This window comes from Ascochyta rabiei, chromosome 5 (genome assembly GCF_004011695.2).
Source record: "Ascochyta rabiei chromosome 5, complete sequence".
In the NCBI taxonomy this organism is placed as follows: Eukaryota; Fungi; Ascomycota; class Dothideomycetes; order Pleosporales; family Didymellaceae; genus Ascochyta; species Ascochyta rabiei.
In genome coordinates, this window is record NC_082409.1 from 827022 (window position 1) to 841821 (window position 14800).

The following is a 14800-nucleotide window of genomic DNA, read 5'->3' on the forward strand; positions in this document are numbered from 1 at the left end:
TGAAGTATGATAGTCCGCTGCTGACCGCCGAGCGCCATGCTTCCGTGAGATTTGAGGTGTTATTGTGCTACACTTGGCGGACTGACGAGCATCGAGTGTTCGGCCAAGCTTGTTTACGATAGGTTGCTCTTTCGAGTAGCTGGTGATACACGGACTTTGGTGCTGCACTTGGCCTCTTGTCGTGTGCTTGGCCCGTCGAAATGCAGCTGCAAACTCTGGCTGTTCTTGAAGATATGGACTTGAGTTAAGCTTGCTGTCTTCCTTGCGACGAAGGATTTCCGCGGGCCCGCTAGAGCTTCGCGGTTTCGCGATCTCATATCTGGATCGTCGCAAGGTTTAGCTCATGGTTTGACGTCAGAGCGCCCAATCGGACCGCAGCAGAAGCAAACCTCAACACGTCAACCGCATAAAAGCGGCTGCAAACAAGAGGGGTCTTGGTCGGACTGTATCAGGATGCAGCACAGATTACCCCACGTTGGCCGAGCTCTTTTTAGGGCGGGGCCCACCTCTGGAGCTTTCAATTCCTCCTTCTGTTCTCCCTTACGCATCGCGACGCCGTTATTATCGTCGACTCACACCTCAGCTTCTCTTCGCCCATCTTCGCGTTCGCCCTTGCAACAGGTCGACACTAGAGCGTTCACCAAAAGCTCCTTCTTTACAAGTAATTGGTACAAGAGAATGACTGGCCAGGAGAACCCCCAGACCACGCAGGAGGTCAAGAAGTACCTCCAGCAAAGCCATGACCGCATTTTTGAAAACAACAAGAAGTGGGCCGAAGAGATGCAGAAGAAGAAGCCCGAGTTCTTCAAGGACTTGAGTGCGGGTCAGGCTCCGGACTACCTATGGATTGGTGAGTCAGATCCTATACCATCATTGTAACCTCCACGGTGTGATGTAGAGCCCTGCTGACAATTGTGTACAGGCTGCTCTGACTCCCGCATCCCCGCCGAAGCCCTCACGGGCGTCGACCCAGGCGAGATGTTCATCCACCGCAACATTGCCAACCTCGTCAACAACATCGACTTGAACGTCATGTCCGTCGTTAACTACGCCGTCCGCCACCTCAAAGTCAAGCACATTGTCGTCTGCGGCCACTACGGCTGCGGTGGTGTCAAGGCCGCAATGACGCCCCAAGACATGGGTCTCCTGAACCCGTGGCTACGAAACATTCGCGACGTGTACCGCCTACACCAGAGCGAGCTCGATGGCATTGCAGATGCGGATGAGAAGTACGACAAGCTAGTCGAGCTAAACGTCATAGAGCAGTGCAGGAACGTGATCAAGACAGCGGCGGTACAGCTTTCGTACGCTGAGAACGAGTTTCCAATTGTGCACGGTTGGGTGTTTGGCTTCAAGGATGGGCTGCTAAAGGATCTTAAGTTCGACCACGAGGGCGAGCTGAGGGAGATCCAGAAGATCTACAACTTGAAAGACCTGGCTTGAGCGGGGCGGCTGTAGGATGTGAGAGGCGAGATTGTGAGTTTAGCGCGGAGTTGAGGACGAGAGATCGAGATGTAGAACAGAAGAAGAGGCGTTTCACGATGATAGATGGGTGCAGCCGGTGCTTGGTCTATCTCCAGCCATGTATACTGATGTTGGTAGACCTGGCGGAATCCCACAAGTAATATTTCGTCGTCCCGCTCGTCCATTGTTCCCAGCTGCCGTCCGCCATGATTGTTCTTATTCGGCATTTAACGTTTGCGCATTTCGTGCCAGAGTTACGGCTGCATTCACCGCGATACAGGCCATCAGCTCCGCTCTTAGCCTCCTACTAACGTGGACAAAGGAAAGAAAGTCGTCGACGCCATCCTTTCGGAAACCCACCCTTCTGGCGGCAAAATAACCCTCGTCGAGATGGAGCTCGACAGCCTCGCCAGCGTCCGTTGTGGCGCCGCAGAATTTATCCCCCAATCAAAAAACAAACAAACGGCATCTCCTCGCCACCAACGCAGGCATCATGGCCATGCCCTACAGCAAGACCAAAGATGGCTTCGAGTCCCAATTCGGCACCAACCACCTAGCCCACCTCCTCCTCTTCCAGCTCGTCAAGTCCGTCCTCCTCTCCTCCGCAACCCCGTCGTACCCGTCGCGTCTCGTCAGTGTCTCGTCAGTAGGCCACATATTCAGCCGTCCCAACTTCGGCGACTACAACTACGGCGTACAACGCATGGGCCTCACCACGAGCTCCAACCTGGGCGCCCATTTGCCTCGGATCTGCTTGAGATATTCTTGGATCCCGAGGTGTAGCGCACGGCGAAGAGCGCGGAGCAGGGCGCCGCTACGCAGGTTTGGGCTGCGGTGGGCAGAGAGTGGAAAAGTAAAGGAGGTAGGCATCTGTCTGGCGTGGCTGAGGCGGTGAGTAGCGAGGAGAAGGCCAAAGAAGAGGGCATGTTTAACATGGCGAATGACGGGTATAAGGAGTAGGCGTATGATGTCGAGGGGGCGGAAAGATTGTGGCGGGAGAGTTTTGAGATGGTGGGGTTGGTGGAGGATTGAGTCGCTCTGTTTTCAATTGCTCGCCGTCTCTTGGGTGATCGAATCGTAAAGTCTGAATTGGCTCGTTACGCAGTGTCAATAGACACGGCTGCACTTTTAGAATAGTCATTTCCATCCAAGGGTCTGTCTTTGGAAAAATTGTGTATAAAGAAGCTTGTATTGATGAACAGCAATTTGCCAACGCCAAACACCTTGCAATGTATACCATGATGCGTGAAAGAACACGCCAGAACGCACTGTACTACCCGCTTCATCTGATCTTATCAACCCTCTTCTTCGCAATCCGAATCTTTCCATCCACCCTCTCCACATCCTCTTCCAGCAGGCCCAATTGGACGTTCTGCTCCACAATCTCCTCGTTGATGGCGACGCCCATTTGCCTCATTCTTTTCACCACGGTCGTGAGATCGACTAGGTCTTCATCTTGCTCCTGCATGATTTGCTTCTGTAGCTGCAGGACACCTTCGTTGTCGAGTTCGCGCGTGCGCTCCGTCTCAACAGGTGCGCCGCCCAGCACACGCCGGCCAGAGGGTTTGGAGGCGCCCTTGAAGAGACCAGCTTTTTGCTCGGCGGTAACGGCGGCAGAAGATGTCGAGGGCGTGCTGAGGGTGCCGCTCCCGCTCAAGGCGGCTTTGGCGGCCATGGTGTTGAGGACAGACTCCAGGCCGTCGCGCTCCTTGCGGCTCGAGCTGATCATGTCTTTGCGGCGACGCACCTCGCCATCGCCCAACTTGTCCCCGCTCCACTCGTCGCCGCTTGTCCCGCTCAACCGCCTCAACCCTTCCTCCAGTGCCGAAAGCAAGGAGCCGGCACGCAGCAGGGAGCGCTTCGCATTTGCAGCTGCATCGTGCTGAGCGCTTGCTGCCGTCGCCTGCTCTCGTGCTGTGAGCCACCTCCGCGCGTCCTGTAGACTCGACTTGACTTCAGCGTGCTTGTCGAGCCAATCCGAGCTGTCCCTCACCCTGTCCTTCCCAAATTGACTCCCAGGAAACGATGCCGGACGCTTCCCTTCCTTGTCGTCGAGTTCTAAGAAATCCCTGTATGCTTTGCTCGCCCGCCATCGCCCATCTTCGCTGTTTTCAATCGCGCGCAAGTATTCCTCCAGCCCCTGCCGCCGCTTCTCGACCTGTTCGGGCGATCCCAAGGAGCTGCCTAGGCCGAAGAAACCCCATGATTTGGGCGGGAGAGGAGCCGGCGGCGCAGCGACCGCGGAGCGCAGGGCGGAGTCGAGGTTGGAGAAGTCGGTGTAGCGTTTCGAGACGGAGGAAGTTGCGCGCGGGAAAGGGTGGTCGATTTTGACTGTGTATTCTGTGTAGGGCTTACCGCTTTCGGGTGTTTTGGTGTGCGCATTGGGTATCGAGAGTTTAAGCGGTGCCATAGTGGGCAGGTATGCTGTGTTTGGTGAAGGGCACTGGGAGCTGGAAGTGTTGGTGAGCGTGTTGACGCCTGGGGAGGTCGTGTGATGGATGTTACGGCGAAAATGGGTGGTTTCGGTGAGAGTGCTGTTGTGTCAAGGTAGTGAGTGACGGCGTAAGAGTTTATTTCTCTGCTGCCTATGGAGTTGAGAAGATTGCTCACATGCTCCAGCGACAGATCCAAGCTTAGATGCGAATCCAGGGTCTCGCTGCTTGACATCATCCGTAGCCACAGCAATACACGCCACGTGCGTCACGCTAGTCGCCTACACATCGTCAAAAGACTAGTACTGGCCTCTTCGGTCGGTGGGGTAAACCAGGAATGAAAACAGCGCTACATAGGACGCGGTACAACGACATACACAACTCTGGCTTTGGACGCCGCAATACTAGACGAAGGACTGGAGCATCTGCTCGCTAAATCTTACCAAAATCGCATTCTACAACTCCAGTATACGCCACTTACTTGTTTGCCGCATTCAGCGTAGTCCCTCACCTTTAGTATTCATTGCTACTCCGCCTCACCTCCACTACCGCCATCCTTCTCGCCCGCTGCCTTTGTCTTCAAAAGTGCTAGAAGCGCCTCTTTCTGCTCATTCGCAATAATTCCTGGCGCCACATCCACGGTAGCCTCGCACATCTTGTCCAGAGTAGGGACGTACGTCTCATCCCCGGTCTCTCCATTCCTGTGCATCGATTTCCGCTTTGAAGCGTTAATAGCCTCACGGCGCGCTTTATGCGCCTGGTCAATCTGTACCATGGCCTTCTGCAGCGCCGGATTCCTCGCCACCATCTTCTCGAACGAGGAGATATCGGGGATGGTTTTGGTGAAGCGCTTATAGCATAGCACATTGGCTGTGTGCTTGAACACTGCGTCCTCACGGCCGAGGCGGTACGTGACAAAGTGCAGGATGTCTGGCGTGATGTCAGACTTGGAGATTTGCGCGCAGACGGCCTTGAGTAGCACCCTGACGGAGTCGTGTGTGCTAGAAATGCCTATGCGCAGGCAGGCTTCGTATGTCTCTAGGTTCGCCGTCAGTGAATTCGCTGCCAGGCTGGACGTATCGTCGTCTGTGCGGACGGGAATGTCCGCTCGATGGGCGATGGCGTTGACCACGCTGCGCAGGGCTGAGAAATCATATTGACCGTAGATCTTGAACTTTCCTGCCCATGGCTTGGGCTCGAGGACTGTGGCTGCTTGGCTCGAGATCCGCATCAGATATCGCACGGGTACGTATTCAAGGATGATCATGTCCGTTTTGCCATCAACGATAGCAACATGCAGTTTTCGAGGAGCTGGGAAGGTCTTCTTTCCCCCCTTCTTCGGACGGACCGAGGAAGACTGTCGAACCCCGGCTCGCGAAAGTGCATCAAGCACTGCTTTGGGCGCTTTGGGGATGGGCTTCTTCTCAGGCTTATATACATCCGGCTTGAGATACTCGAGGATCTTTGTCCTCGCTTTCTTGGGCGCCTGTGGCGCCGAGAGGGTCCTTTTCACCGTGACAGGAGTGGTTGGAGTGTCTGGTAGAGGGACGTTTGCTGCGTTAGTCGTCAGCTCGAGGCTCTGTTCCGTAGGCATTTTTGGCTTTGTGAGAGTTGTTCTTGTTCTATTGCCACACCATCGAATGTCTCTATGATTGTGATGTTGTTGTGGTCTGTTTAAGGGAGGGCGGTTTAAGTACGTCTTTTTCAGCGGCCAACGCACAATGCTGAAGGGTATGTCTGTGCACAATGCTGCTAGAGAAACCGACCATGAAGTACAAATCTCTTTGTCTAGATGACAGTCGAATGTCTGGAGTGATTAGGTTGCTTGAATGCTCAAAGCACTTTGTATCGAAACTAAAACGACCTGAAGGCCAGATTTCACAGAATACAGGAAGCATGCACAACGCCACTGAACGACTTAAAGAAATCACCCTTTAGACATAATACTTCCATCTGTCGACGATATTGAAGCTCTCAGGTCGATGCTACTGAGACTGGAAGTATTTGACAAACGTAGCGACGGAAAACGCTAGCAAAATCTAAGCACGAAGCCGAAGATGCACCATAGATGCCATTCAAGACTTATTTAACATCAGAAATGGCGCAAGCAGAAAGCCAGCTACATCTATTCGCTGCTTCCAAAACTCTCTTTCTTGACGGCCAAGAATGTAAGGCTCCAGAGTTGACAAATGTTGCTCTCAGTAGACATGATGGAGCCGAGTGGTGTTGCCTTGAAACCTTGCTGCTAAGCTGTACAATGGTGGCCTCTGTGAGCTCCCAGAGGCGGTTGTAAGCCGACAAAGCTTTGTCGTATAGGTTTGTATCGTTGAAAAAGTCTAATTTTGTGTCAGCAGATTTTGAGATCCCCTTTCGGATGCTCTTAAAGTACCTGGGACGTCACCAGATGCGCACCATCTAAGCTGCCTCCCCAATCCAGACCCCATCATAGCCAATTGCCATCCCCATACTACAGTATCATGGTAATCACCCCTCGAGAAGTTTGCGGCGAAAGTGGCATTACCCGTGTAGGCGGAATTTGCAACAAATAGCCCCACATCGCTGGCCAATCCCACTGGGAAAGGCTTGAGGATGTGGTCAGCGGTCTGGTTCAAAAAAGCACTAAGCTGTGTTTGTTCTGTAGTGTTGAGGAAGAAGTGCCGGAAGCAGTCGTCGGTGTTCATGACAGGAACGACAGGGCTGGAGGTGTTTGAAGGGGGTACGACGTTGCCTTCGAGGGCGACACCGTAATAGGTCACATCACCGGTGATTGCGTCGACGTTGGGTGGGACTGAGAGATTCGCAGAAGAGACGTAGGCTGGACGAGTGAGGAGGCGGCAGCTTGAGGGACGTCAACTTTAAAAAAAATTGCAGAGTGGAGTCCTCCCAGATTTGCGCGTATTGGTCTGCGGTCCTATAAGCTTGTCAGCAACTTTTGAATGAGCCTCTCAACCAGGAAGTTAGACTGACTCATTCCACTCTGGCTAACCTCCTCAAGGAAAACTGTGCCATCTGTTCGGTTGATACGTTCAAGCACTACACCAATGACAGCCTCGACGGCACCGTTCTCACCCTCGCTGAGCATGGGCTGCATGAGCAGCATCGAAATCAGGCTGTCTCGGCCAAAGTAGGTCAGGAACCGCCAAGTACCCGCTAGGAGCTTGTCCTCACAGGAGAGAAAAGATAGAGACGTCGTTTGGTCTGGTTGCTGCTGGATCAAGCCGGCTGACTGAGGGCTCAGCACTTCCGACTGGTTGAGTTGTTCGAGGTGGGGATAGTTGAAAGAGGCATTGACTAATGCCAATCAGCGAAAATCTTTGCAGTATAACTCGTCGAAAATGTCTCGCTTACACTGATACGTTCCTACGCTGAATATCAGGGAATTGTTATCTGGGTCGATTGTTACAGACTGTGCGCCTCCAAGGGGGGTGAATGCCAGCACTGTAGTCGTGACATTGTCAAACCAAGTTCGGTTGATGGTTGCACCATTGCTGTCTGACTTAGAAACCCGTAGACCACCTTGTACATCTGGATCGAGGATACTGGGTCCTTCAGCAAAGTCGCGGATGGTGCGAATGCTTCCGAAGATGGGGATTGTCAAAACGACGGGAACGTTAAAGTTAATGGAATTAGACACCCTGACGTGATGGTTGCTGTTCTGAACGGGCTCATAGATAAGTTCCAACGTGCTACCTGTGGACGTCGAGTTTTCAAGGTGCGGCGCAAGAGTTCCATTAACTCCATCTATGGGCTCGAAATATGCAACAAGACCACTGTTACCTGCGGGCCATACCACGAGCAAATGCGGTCCGATGATATTGAGATTGCTACTCGGTGAAGGGCTAGTGACGATGACGTGAGAGCTTGAGCGGCAGTCGAAGTAGATGTGATTGTCGTACGGCGGATCTGGAAGGTGTAGCCGCGAGCGGGACTCGTTGCAGGTGTCTTGAACTTCACCGGCTACTACAAACAGCATTGCGAGAAGCGGAAACAGTCGAAGCATCGTCTCATTCACCAAGCTGGATGTATGTGGGAGCACTCAATTGAAACAAGACGAGGATGCACATTCGACGTGACGTGAAGGTCTGGAAGGTAGTGGCCAAGAAGTAGCTCGAAATTTTAAGGCGAGGGACCTGAGAATCTTGTTGAATAGTTATGTTTGCTCAATGCTTCGTTTGATAGTACTTACGGTGTCATATCAAGCCCCGCTTATGTAGATGTCAACCCCAGTATACCCCCGCATGCATGTTGTACTGTGAGCCTGAAGTAAAAGCCCGCAAATCATGATGGCTGCAAGTCAGTTGAATTGCCGAAGGCTGGCGGAGGCCGACTTTCATGCAGTCCACTAGGCTAGTGATACTCCCCGCTATGTAGATCCCCATGATTTGGGGTCTTCGACAACCGAGGGTCTCTGTGGATCGGCTTGAAGTAGTGGCGTCGGTATAAAGATATGATTGGCAAAGAACATCATCGACTTGGTCCGATGACCGATTGGCGCCTTGACACTCTCCGTACGTCATGGCCGGACGCTCCTACACAACTTCCGCGAACATATTGTGGGCACTTGAGCCCTGTTCCATCTCTGATTTTGAGTCTGCATCAGCCTGTACATGTCTCACAGGCAAGAACGTGGCTGGAAACCTGTCGAACTATGGTATGCTTTCGCCACGCGGATACTGCGCAGTTGTCATTGTAAAAACACCCCACAACACTGTACTGATTGAGAAGTTCTAACTATCGCTGTTCAGTTCACGATGCTCTCGTGTTTCATCGCTGAGTAACACTTTGGTTCGCATAACTTGAAAGCGTTCACCTCGAGTCCGACGATCACATCGTTCGAGATTACCTCAAGCAGAGCTCCTTGAGTGGCCATCTCACCAGCCCTATGTTTGAACCGCTTTCGTGGTCAGGCACTCTCATAAGGTAGGTCTATGGTAAACCCTTAACAAGAGTAGCACTTGCCTTCCGTCCCATTGATACCTATCCTCCGAACGACAACTGGTCCTCTACACTCAAGCATCTCCGTACTCCACCACCGCCTAGACTTTGAGAGCCTTCACTCTCCGCGGCGCTTATTACGTCTGGGCTGACAACTGCTCCAAAAACTACGGCCCTTCAACACTACAACGAAGTCAGCACATGTGTGCCAAGGACGCCAAGTATGGAACATGGATCTTGATTAGTGGATTCCCCGCGTGAAACATACCTACACCCAGTCGGGGATTTAATATATATTCCAATTTCACTAAATTCGCCGAGTCTGGGGAGAGCCTCCATACGATCTCGGCATAAATATATCCATCATTCAGGTCGGAGGTCCCCTTTCCATGGCGACATAGCACTGCGAGGTTGCTCAATGGCTGTGTCTGGCGGCAATTGGGGAAATCTATAAGACCTTACGTGAAACAACTCCGATCACTCTCTCGCCTTTAATCACTTTTACACTTTGTTTATAGTTCGTTCGCTACAATAATTTCAACATGCAGCTCACGTCGCTCCAAACCATCTTTCTCCTCATCCCTTGTGTGCTTTGTGCGACCTACTATGTCGCACCCACTGGCTCAGATACTGCCTCAGGAACGCTTGCTGCACCCTACAAGTCTATCCAGGTCGCCGTTGACAAGGCCGTGGCTGGCGATAGCATCTTGCTTCGCGGCGGAACATATGCGCCCACCAAAAACATTCAGATCAAGAAGTCCGGTACTTCGTCTGCTCGCATCACGCTTGCAGCCTACCAGACCGAGGTACCTATCGTCGATGGCGAGGCGCTGACCGGCACGCCGGCTCCTGTTGGTGGCAGCATCGCGAGCGCTGACCGCGGTGTTCTCCATATCGAGGGTGCATCTTACTGGACCATCAAGAGCATCCAATTCATCAACGGACCGTACGGAGCCTATGCAACAGCTTCGAACAACAACATCTTCCAGCAGCTCGTTACGCGCCAAAACTACGAAACAGGTTTCCAGCTCCAAGGTGCTAGCGCGAACAACCAGATCCTCTACCTCGATTCTTACGAGAACCGTGACCCGCGTAAGAATGGCGAGTCCGCTGACGGTATCGGTGTCAAAGAAGGAACTGGCGAGGGTAACTTGATCAAGGGCGCCCGACTCTGGAACAACGTAGACGACGGTCTCGACTTTTGGGAGTTCAAGAGTAAGGTCACTGTCATCGATACCATATCATGGGGAAACGGTATAAATCGTTGGGGCTTTACAGACTTCCAGGGCGATGGCAACGGCTTCAAACTCGGTGGTGGAGACGAGGCAGATAAGAAGGCCGCGAACCATCAGTTGACAAACTGCATCGCGTTCAACAACGCGGCGAAGGGATTCACGGACAACAGCCAGCCCGGCAACTTCGTCTTGCAGCGCAACACGGCCTGGAACAACGGCGATGTCGGGTTCAAGAGCACAACCGCTGTTACGACGTTCACCAGTAACATCGCTGCAAGCAACATCAAGAGCACAACGAACTCTGCACAAGTCAGTCTGAACAGTGCACAGAAGCAGACTGGAAACTCGTGGCAGGGCAGCACAACTTGGAACAACGCTGCGTTCAAAAGTGTCGACATCACGCTTGTTCAGGGTAAGCGCGATGCTACTACAGGCAAGATTGCTGCAAGTGACTTTTTACTTCCGGCTAGCGGAGCAGCGATTGGTGCGACTACTGTGTGGTCATGAGGTCGGCATTGTCACCTCCATAGAATTAGTTTCTTTGTATATAATTAATCTCGTCATTTCGCGGTATCGTCCGGTCTGACTCTCTTACATGATTTGTTGATGCGTGACTGATGGTGACGTGACTCCAACCTGCGATCGGTCGTGTTCAGTAAGAGACAATGGCACTATTTTCGAGGGGAATAACTGAGTTATATGTACCGAACGTATATTACTCATTAAGCGATAACATGTGCTATGAACCCTCAAAGTCTCAGTCTAGCAGTAGAGTTTCCGCCGATGGAAGAAACGTCGGGTGCTCCCACCAAGGCCAGGTTCTCAATACCTGCGACACCGTAGAGAGCAGCAGCGTTCGTGCTGATCCACTTGGCCTCATCAACCGGAATCAAAACATCGCTGCCGTCAAAGCGCTCCGTTTTCCAGGGTGCATTAGGCGCAAGACCATCCTTGCTACCATCGCCGAGGTATTCAGACCACACGCGCGGCACGAGAGTGGCATTGTTGCGCTTGTTGGCGACGTAGGCAGTGAAGCGGGAGTGGCCCTGCTTAAGGTTCAAGTTGCCAAAATCTTTGCCATACCTAGCTGCCTGCTCGGCCTTTGGAGCACCGTAGTAGTAGCAGTAGTCAAGGAAGGCGTCGAGGAAAGGTTGAGTGGTGTTCCTAGCTTCAGGACCGAAGTGCTCGATCAGCTGGTCGATGGTTTCAAGAACACCGAAAACGCCAGACAAGTGAGAGACGGTGATGTTGCCAGCGTTACTGGGGTCCGTGGGTGGCGGCGCCCAGGCGCCCGTGTAAGAGTTGTACAGAGCTTCGCCGGTGACAAAGCCGTTCTTCAGCTGGGGATATGTCTTCAAGGCTTCGATAAGCTTGTCACGAGCCTGCTCCCAGTTTGGACCGCGGCGTTCCCACTCAATCAGGTAGGCTTGCGCAAGACCCGCCCAGTCTGTACCGAAGTTGAGGTAGAGTGCCTCAGGATCAGGTTTGTAGACGACATTTGCAGCGCGGACCTTACGGCGAGCATCGACGAGCACGAATGCCTTCTCCACCTGCTGGACCTCACGGACAAGATCGCCAGTGCGCTCATCACCGCCAGAGATGTAGAAGAAGGTCTTCCTGTATACAGGTGTAGAGATACGAGCCTGCTTAGCACTATCGGCCCAGTGCTGAACACCGTGCCTCGTACCAAGACCCGTGAAATTTCCAAGATGGTACGAGTCCACCTCACCACCGTGCCTAGCTTGGTCGTGGGCAAGACGGTATGCGCCGGCGTCACCGGTACGCAGGAAGTGGCCCCAGAAAAACAGGTCGGGCGAAAGCTCCGAGTTGTCCCAAGCGTAGCCACCGATGTCGTAACGCCATTGGTGACGATCATCGTCGTAGGTATGAATAATGTCACCATGGTCCCAGAATCCGTACCATCGGCGCTGCTCGACCTGATTTTCGTAGAATTTAATCAAGAACTCCATGTGGCTTTCGACTGTCTGAGCTTGCGCGGAGTCTTTTGGCGACCCTGGGACGTCCCAGTACCCACCGATGGCTTTTGTGTCGCGAAGGTGTGCAGGCTCGGGGATCAAAACAGGAGGGTTGTTGGTGTGATTTGTGAGCGTTGAGAGGTGGTCAGCTGATGGGGTACTAGCAAACGCATACAGGAAGAGCTCGTTCGTGCGTCCTACACCGTAGGGTGTGTTGTAGCCACCTTCGTAGTCTTCGTATGTAATCTCAAGAGCATCCACCTGTTTGGCGTACGTATCCTGACCAAGACCGTCATGGTAAGGTCTGACGTCCAGAGGCTCAGCTTGAGGGCTGTACAGCCACAGTGTGACCGATCCAGTATCAGTGGCAGCATTAGAGATATCCAGACTAGTAGGATATTTCTTCCAGAAGTCACGGAGGCCGAGAGCAAGACCGCCAACAGAAGAACCCCCAAGGTAGGCGAGTCCGCCAGAGCGAGTACCTCCAGGGATAGTAACCCAACTTTGTCCAGCCTTGGTACGCTTCTTAAGGTTGAATCCATCAGGCGAAAGCTGAGTAAGCCTGTAGTCGCTCCAGGTGGGGATCCATTGCAGACGGGATGTGACCCTCTGGTCCCAAGTGGCCTTGTCGGCTGTCTCAGTGCCGCTGAACTGAGCTGACCTGACAGCAGCACCAGGATCACGACGTAGACCAGTTATGCCTTGGATAGCCTCATGTAACAACCCTCCGTCAACACCGGCAATGCGAACGTGGCGGTTGTAGTGTTCCTCCTCAGCAAGTGGCACATCGAAGCGTACACCAAGGCCCGAGATGAAGTCGCTCTTAGCTTCGCCATCGTAGATGATGGTGTGAATGATACGAATGGCTTCCGAGTTGGCATAAAGATAGAATCGTACTGTGAATGGAAGCCAATCTGCGTGCGATGACTCTCCGTCGACGGTGTGGATACCCTGAACGGTCACCAAAGCACGTGCAGAATTTTCTTCCGATACAGTAGTGTTATGGATCTTGCTGGCGAAGCTGAAGTAGTCGATGCCGGTTGGCTTGCCATCCTCGTCGTCGTCGGGCGTGCCACTTTGCGACCTCAAAATCAATCGGCCGTTGTTGCCGACGACCTTGCCGCCGGATTCGATAGAAGAAACCAATACGTCCCCAGATTTGGGAAACGTAGCCGTGACGTTACCGGTGTTGACAACAATATCATCTCCAGACTCGCTAACTTGCACGCCGCTGGTGCTGTTGCTGCTCTGGCGTCTTAGACTGGGGAAGGTAGCATTCCCTGGACCAGATGCGGTGATAGTGTACTCGTCAGCAGGGGAATCTGTGGCACCTAGAGCATGTCCAGTCCATTTGAGTGAGCCATCTGGCCAGTATGCGGTAACCCAAGACTGCAGCTGCGCATCGTCTGAAGCTGTGAAGGTTGTGGCATTGGCCAAGTGCTGGCCACGGGGCCATGGCAGACCAAAAGTGACGCCACCAAGGTAGTCGGGAGTTCCCTCAAGCCATTTAACCTTGACTGAATCGGTCTGTGCGACTGCGCATATGAGGAGGCCGCAAAGACCAAGTGCAGTCTTCAACATGTTGGAAGGAGTGGAAGAGCCGCAAAATCAAGTCCTGAGGGTTCAAAGAGCATTCACGATACAATTTGTACCTGCATCGCGTGCCGCCGGTCCGGTGTCGGGTTTATTGAAAAGGCATGTCGCCATCGTGTATCATCGCAATCTCCGGTAGACCAAGTCGTTTATGGTAGACGTGCCGCCAAATTTCTGGTCACGCAAGACTACACCCACAGAGCGTGATGCAAGCGACACAAAAGTCCAGAAGGGGTATTGCGTGTGCTGCAGGGGAAAAGCCGTTTTGGTCAACTTTGAAGAGTATTTGCGGAGGCGGGAGTGGATCTGCAGGTTCGTGGTGGCGGGGGAGTTTCTCCGCAGTTGTTTTCGGGCCAACGCCAGCCGAAATGCTCACCAATTGGGGCCTTATGCTCGGAAGAAGATCGTCTAATCAGCAAAACTTAGCAACGACAGGAAATAGCCGAGGACCGTGCCAAGGGAAACAAGACAATAGCTCCATGGTATGTTATTGGGGATTCCGTTTCAGCGAAGCTGCATAGATGCTCGATAGGAGCAGGCGCCTCTGCATTTCGTTGTCCCGATTCTCAACGCCAACCCACCATCTGCGCGCAGCTCTCCCTACACTAACCGCGCCCGCAGCAGTCTCTTTTCTTCGCTTTCTACCTTTTGTTGGTACTGATCTAGTCAAGCCTCAAGCGTGGCTGGATGGGTGTTGATATGCGACTAGAGTCAAGAAGTGCGCATCGATTTGTGTGATTCAGCGATTCACACAGGTGCTTGCAGCCATAAAAAGACATCAGCTTTGTGCGAGGTAAACTACTTTGGCGGCAATGAAGGCAATGAAGCTCATCTAGTTAGAGTAGTTCCTTTCTGTGTAAGCCACAGTGATTGCTCAGGTCAACGAAGACGGCGTTTCTGCTTGCATAATTTCCATGGCCAGTCCATCCAATCGCTCCAGTATGGGCCTAGGCAATGGTCTACGGCTTGGACTATGCTCCTGCCGCAACCTTCCATCCACCAATAGTGATTCAATTTGTGAATCAAAGCTCCAAAATAAGCGAATATGATCATCGCTGGTGGCTGTCTCTGCCGTAGAAGGGTAAAATAAGCTTCAGGCAAGAGCGATATCCAGATGAAGGGCCCCGACCAAGGGCCGTGATTTGCTTTCTGCGGACTGTCTTCT

At 52.8% G+C, this 14800-nt stretch overlaps 8 protein-coding genes across 8 annotated transcripts, besides 1 other annotated feature; 3 read left to right on the forward strand and 5 right to left on the reverse strand.

The window, feature by feature from the left end:
- Positions 1-453: 453 nt before the first annotated feature.
- EKO05_0003422 (Carbonic anhydrase) lies at positions 454-1443 on the forward strand (the record flags this gene model as incomplete). Its single annotated transcript, XM_038938271.2, has 2 exons — positions 454-850; positions 923-1443. The coding sequence occupies 2 exons, from the start codon at positions 454-456 to the stop codon at positions 1441-1443; spliced, it is 918 nt and encodes a 305-aa protein (XP_038800848.2).
- Positions 1444-1957: 514 nt separating this feature from the next.
- On the forward strand, positions 1958-2359 carry EKO05_0003423 (uncharacterized protein; the record flags this gene model as incomplete). The annotated part of the gene is made up of 1 exon (XM_059636159.1): positions 1958-2359. The coding sequence occupies one exon, from the start codon at positions 1958-1960 to the stop codon at positions 2357-2359; it is 402 nt and encodes a 133-aa protein (XP_059492142.1).
- Positions 2023-2068: a tandem repeat.
- Positions 2360-2746: 387 nt separating the features above from the next.
- Positions 2747-3874, reverse strand: EKO05_0003424 (uncharacterized protein; the record flags this gene model as incomplete). Its single annotated transcript, XM_038945369.1, has 1 exon — positions 2747-3874. One exon carries the CDS (start codon positions 3872-3874, stop codon positions 2747-2749), a length of 1128 nt encoding a protein of 375 aa, XP_038800846.1.
- Positions 3875-4422: 548 nt separating this feature from the next.
- EKO05_0003425 (uncharacterized protein) lies at positions 4423-5490 on the reverse strand (the record flags this gene model as incomplete). Its single annotated transcript, XM_038945368.1, has 1 exon — positions 4423-5490. The coding sequence occupies one exon, from the start codon at positions 5488-5490 to the stop codon at positions 4423-4425; it is 1068 nt and encodes a 355-aa protein (XP_038800845.1).
- A 488-nt stretch (positions 5491-5978) lies between these two features.
- On the reverse strand, positions 5979-6577 carry EKO05_0003426 (uncharacterized protein; the record flags this gene model as incomplete). The annotated part of the gene is made up of 2 exons (XM_059636160.1): positions 5979-6232; positions 6286-6577. The coding sequence occupies 2 exons, from the start codon at positions 6575-6577 to the stop codon at positions 5979-5981; spliced, it is 546 nt and encodes a 181-aa protein (XP_059492143.1).
- A 230-nt stretch (positions 6578-6807) lies between these two features.
- Positions 6808-7869, reverse strand: EKO05_0003427 (uncharacterized protein; the record flags this gene model as incomplete). Its single annotated transcript, XM_038938672.2, has 2 exons — positions 6808-7187; positions 7245-7869. The coding sequence occupies 2 exons, from the start codon at positions 7867-7869 to the stop codon at positions 6808-6810; spliced, it is 1005 nt and encodes a 334-aa protein (XP_038800844.2).
- A 1504-nt stretch (positions 7870-9373) lies between these two features.
- On the forward strand, positions 9374-10573 carry EKO05_0003428 (uncharacterized protein; the record flags this gene model as incomplete). The annotated part of the gene is made up of 1 exon (XM_038945367.1): positions 9374-10573. The coding sequence occupies one exon, from the start codon at positions 9374-9376 to the stop codon at positions 10571-10573; it is 1200 nt and encodes a 399-aa protein (XP_038800843.1).
- A 242-nt stretch (positions 10574-10815) lies between these two features.
- On the reverse strand, positions 10816-13623 carry EKO05_0003429 (uncharacterized protein; the record flags this gene model as incomplete). The annotated part of the gene is made up of 1 exon (XM_038945366.1): positions 10816-13623. One exon carries the CDS (start codon positions 13621-13623, stop codon positions 10816-10818), a length of 2808 nt encoding a protein of 935 aa, XP_038800842.1.
- Between the last annotated feature and the right edge of the window lie 1177 nt (positions 13624-14800).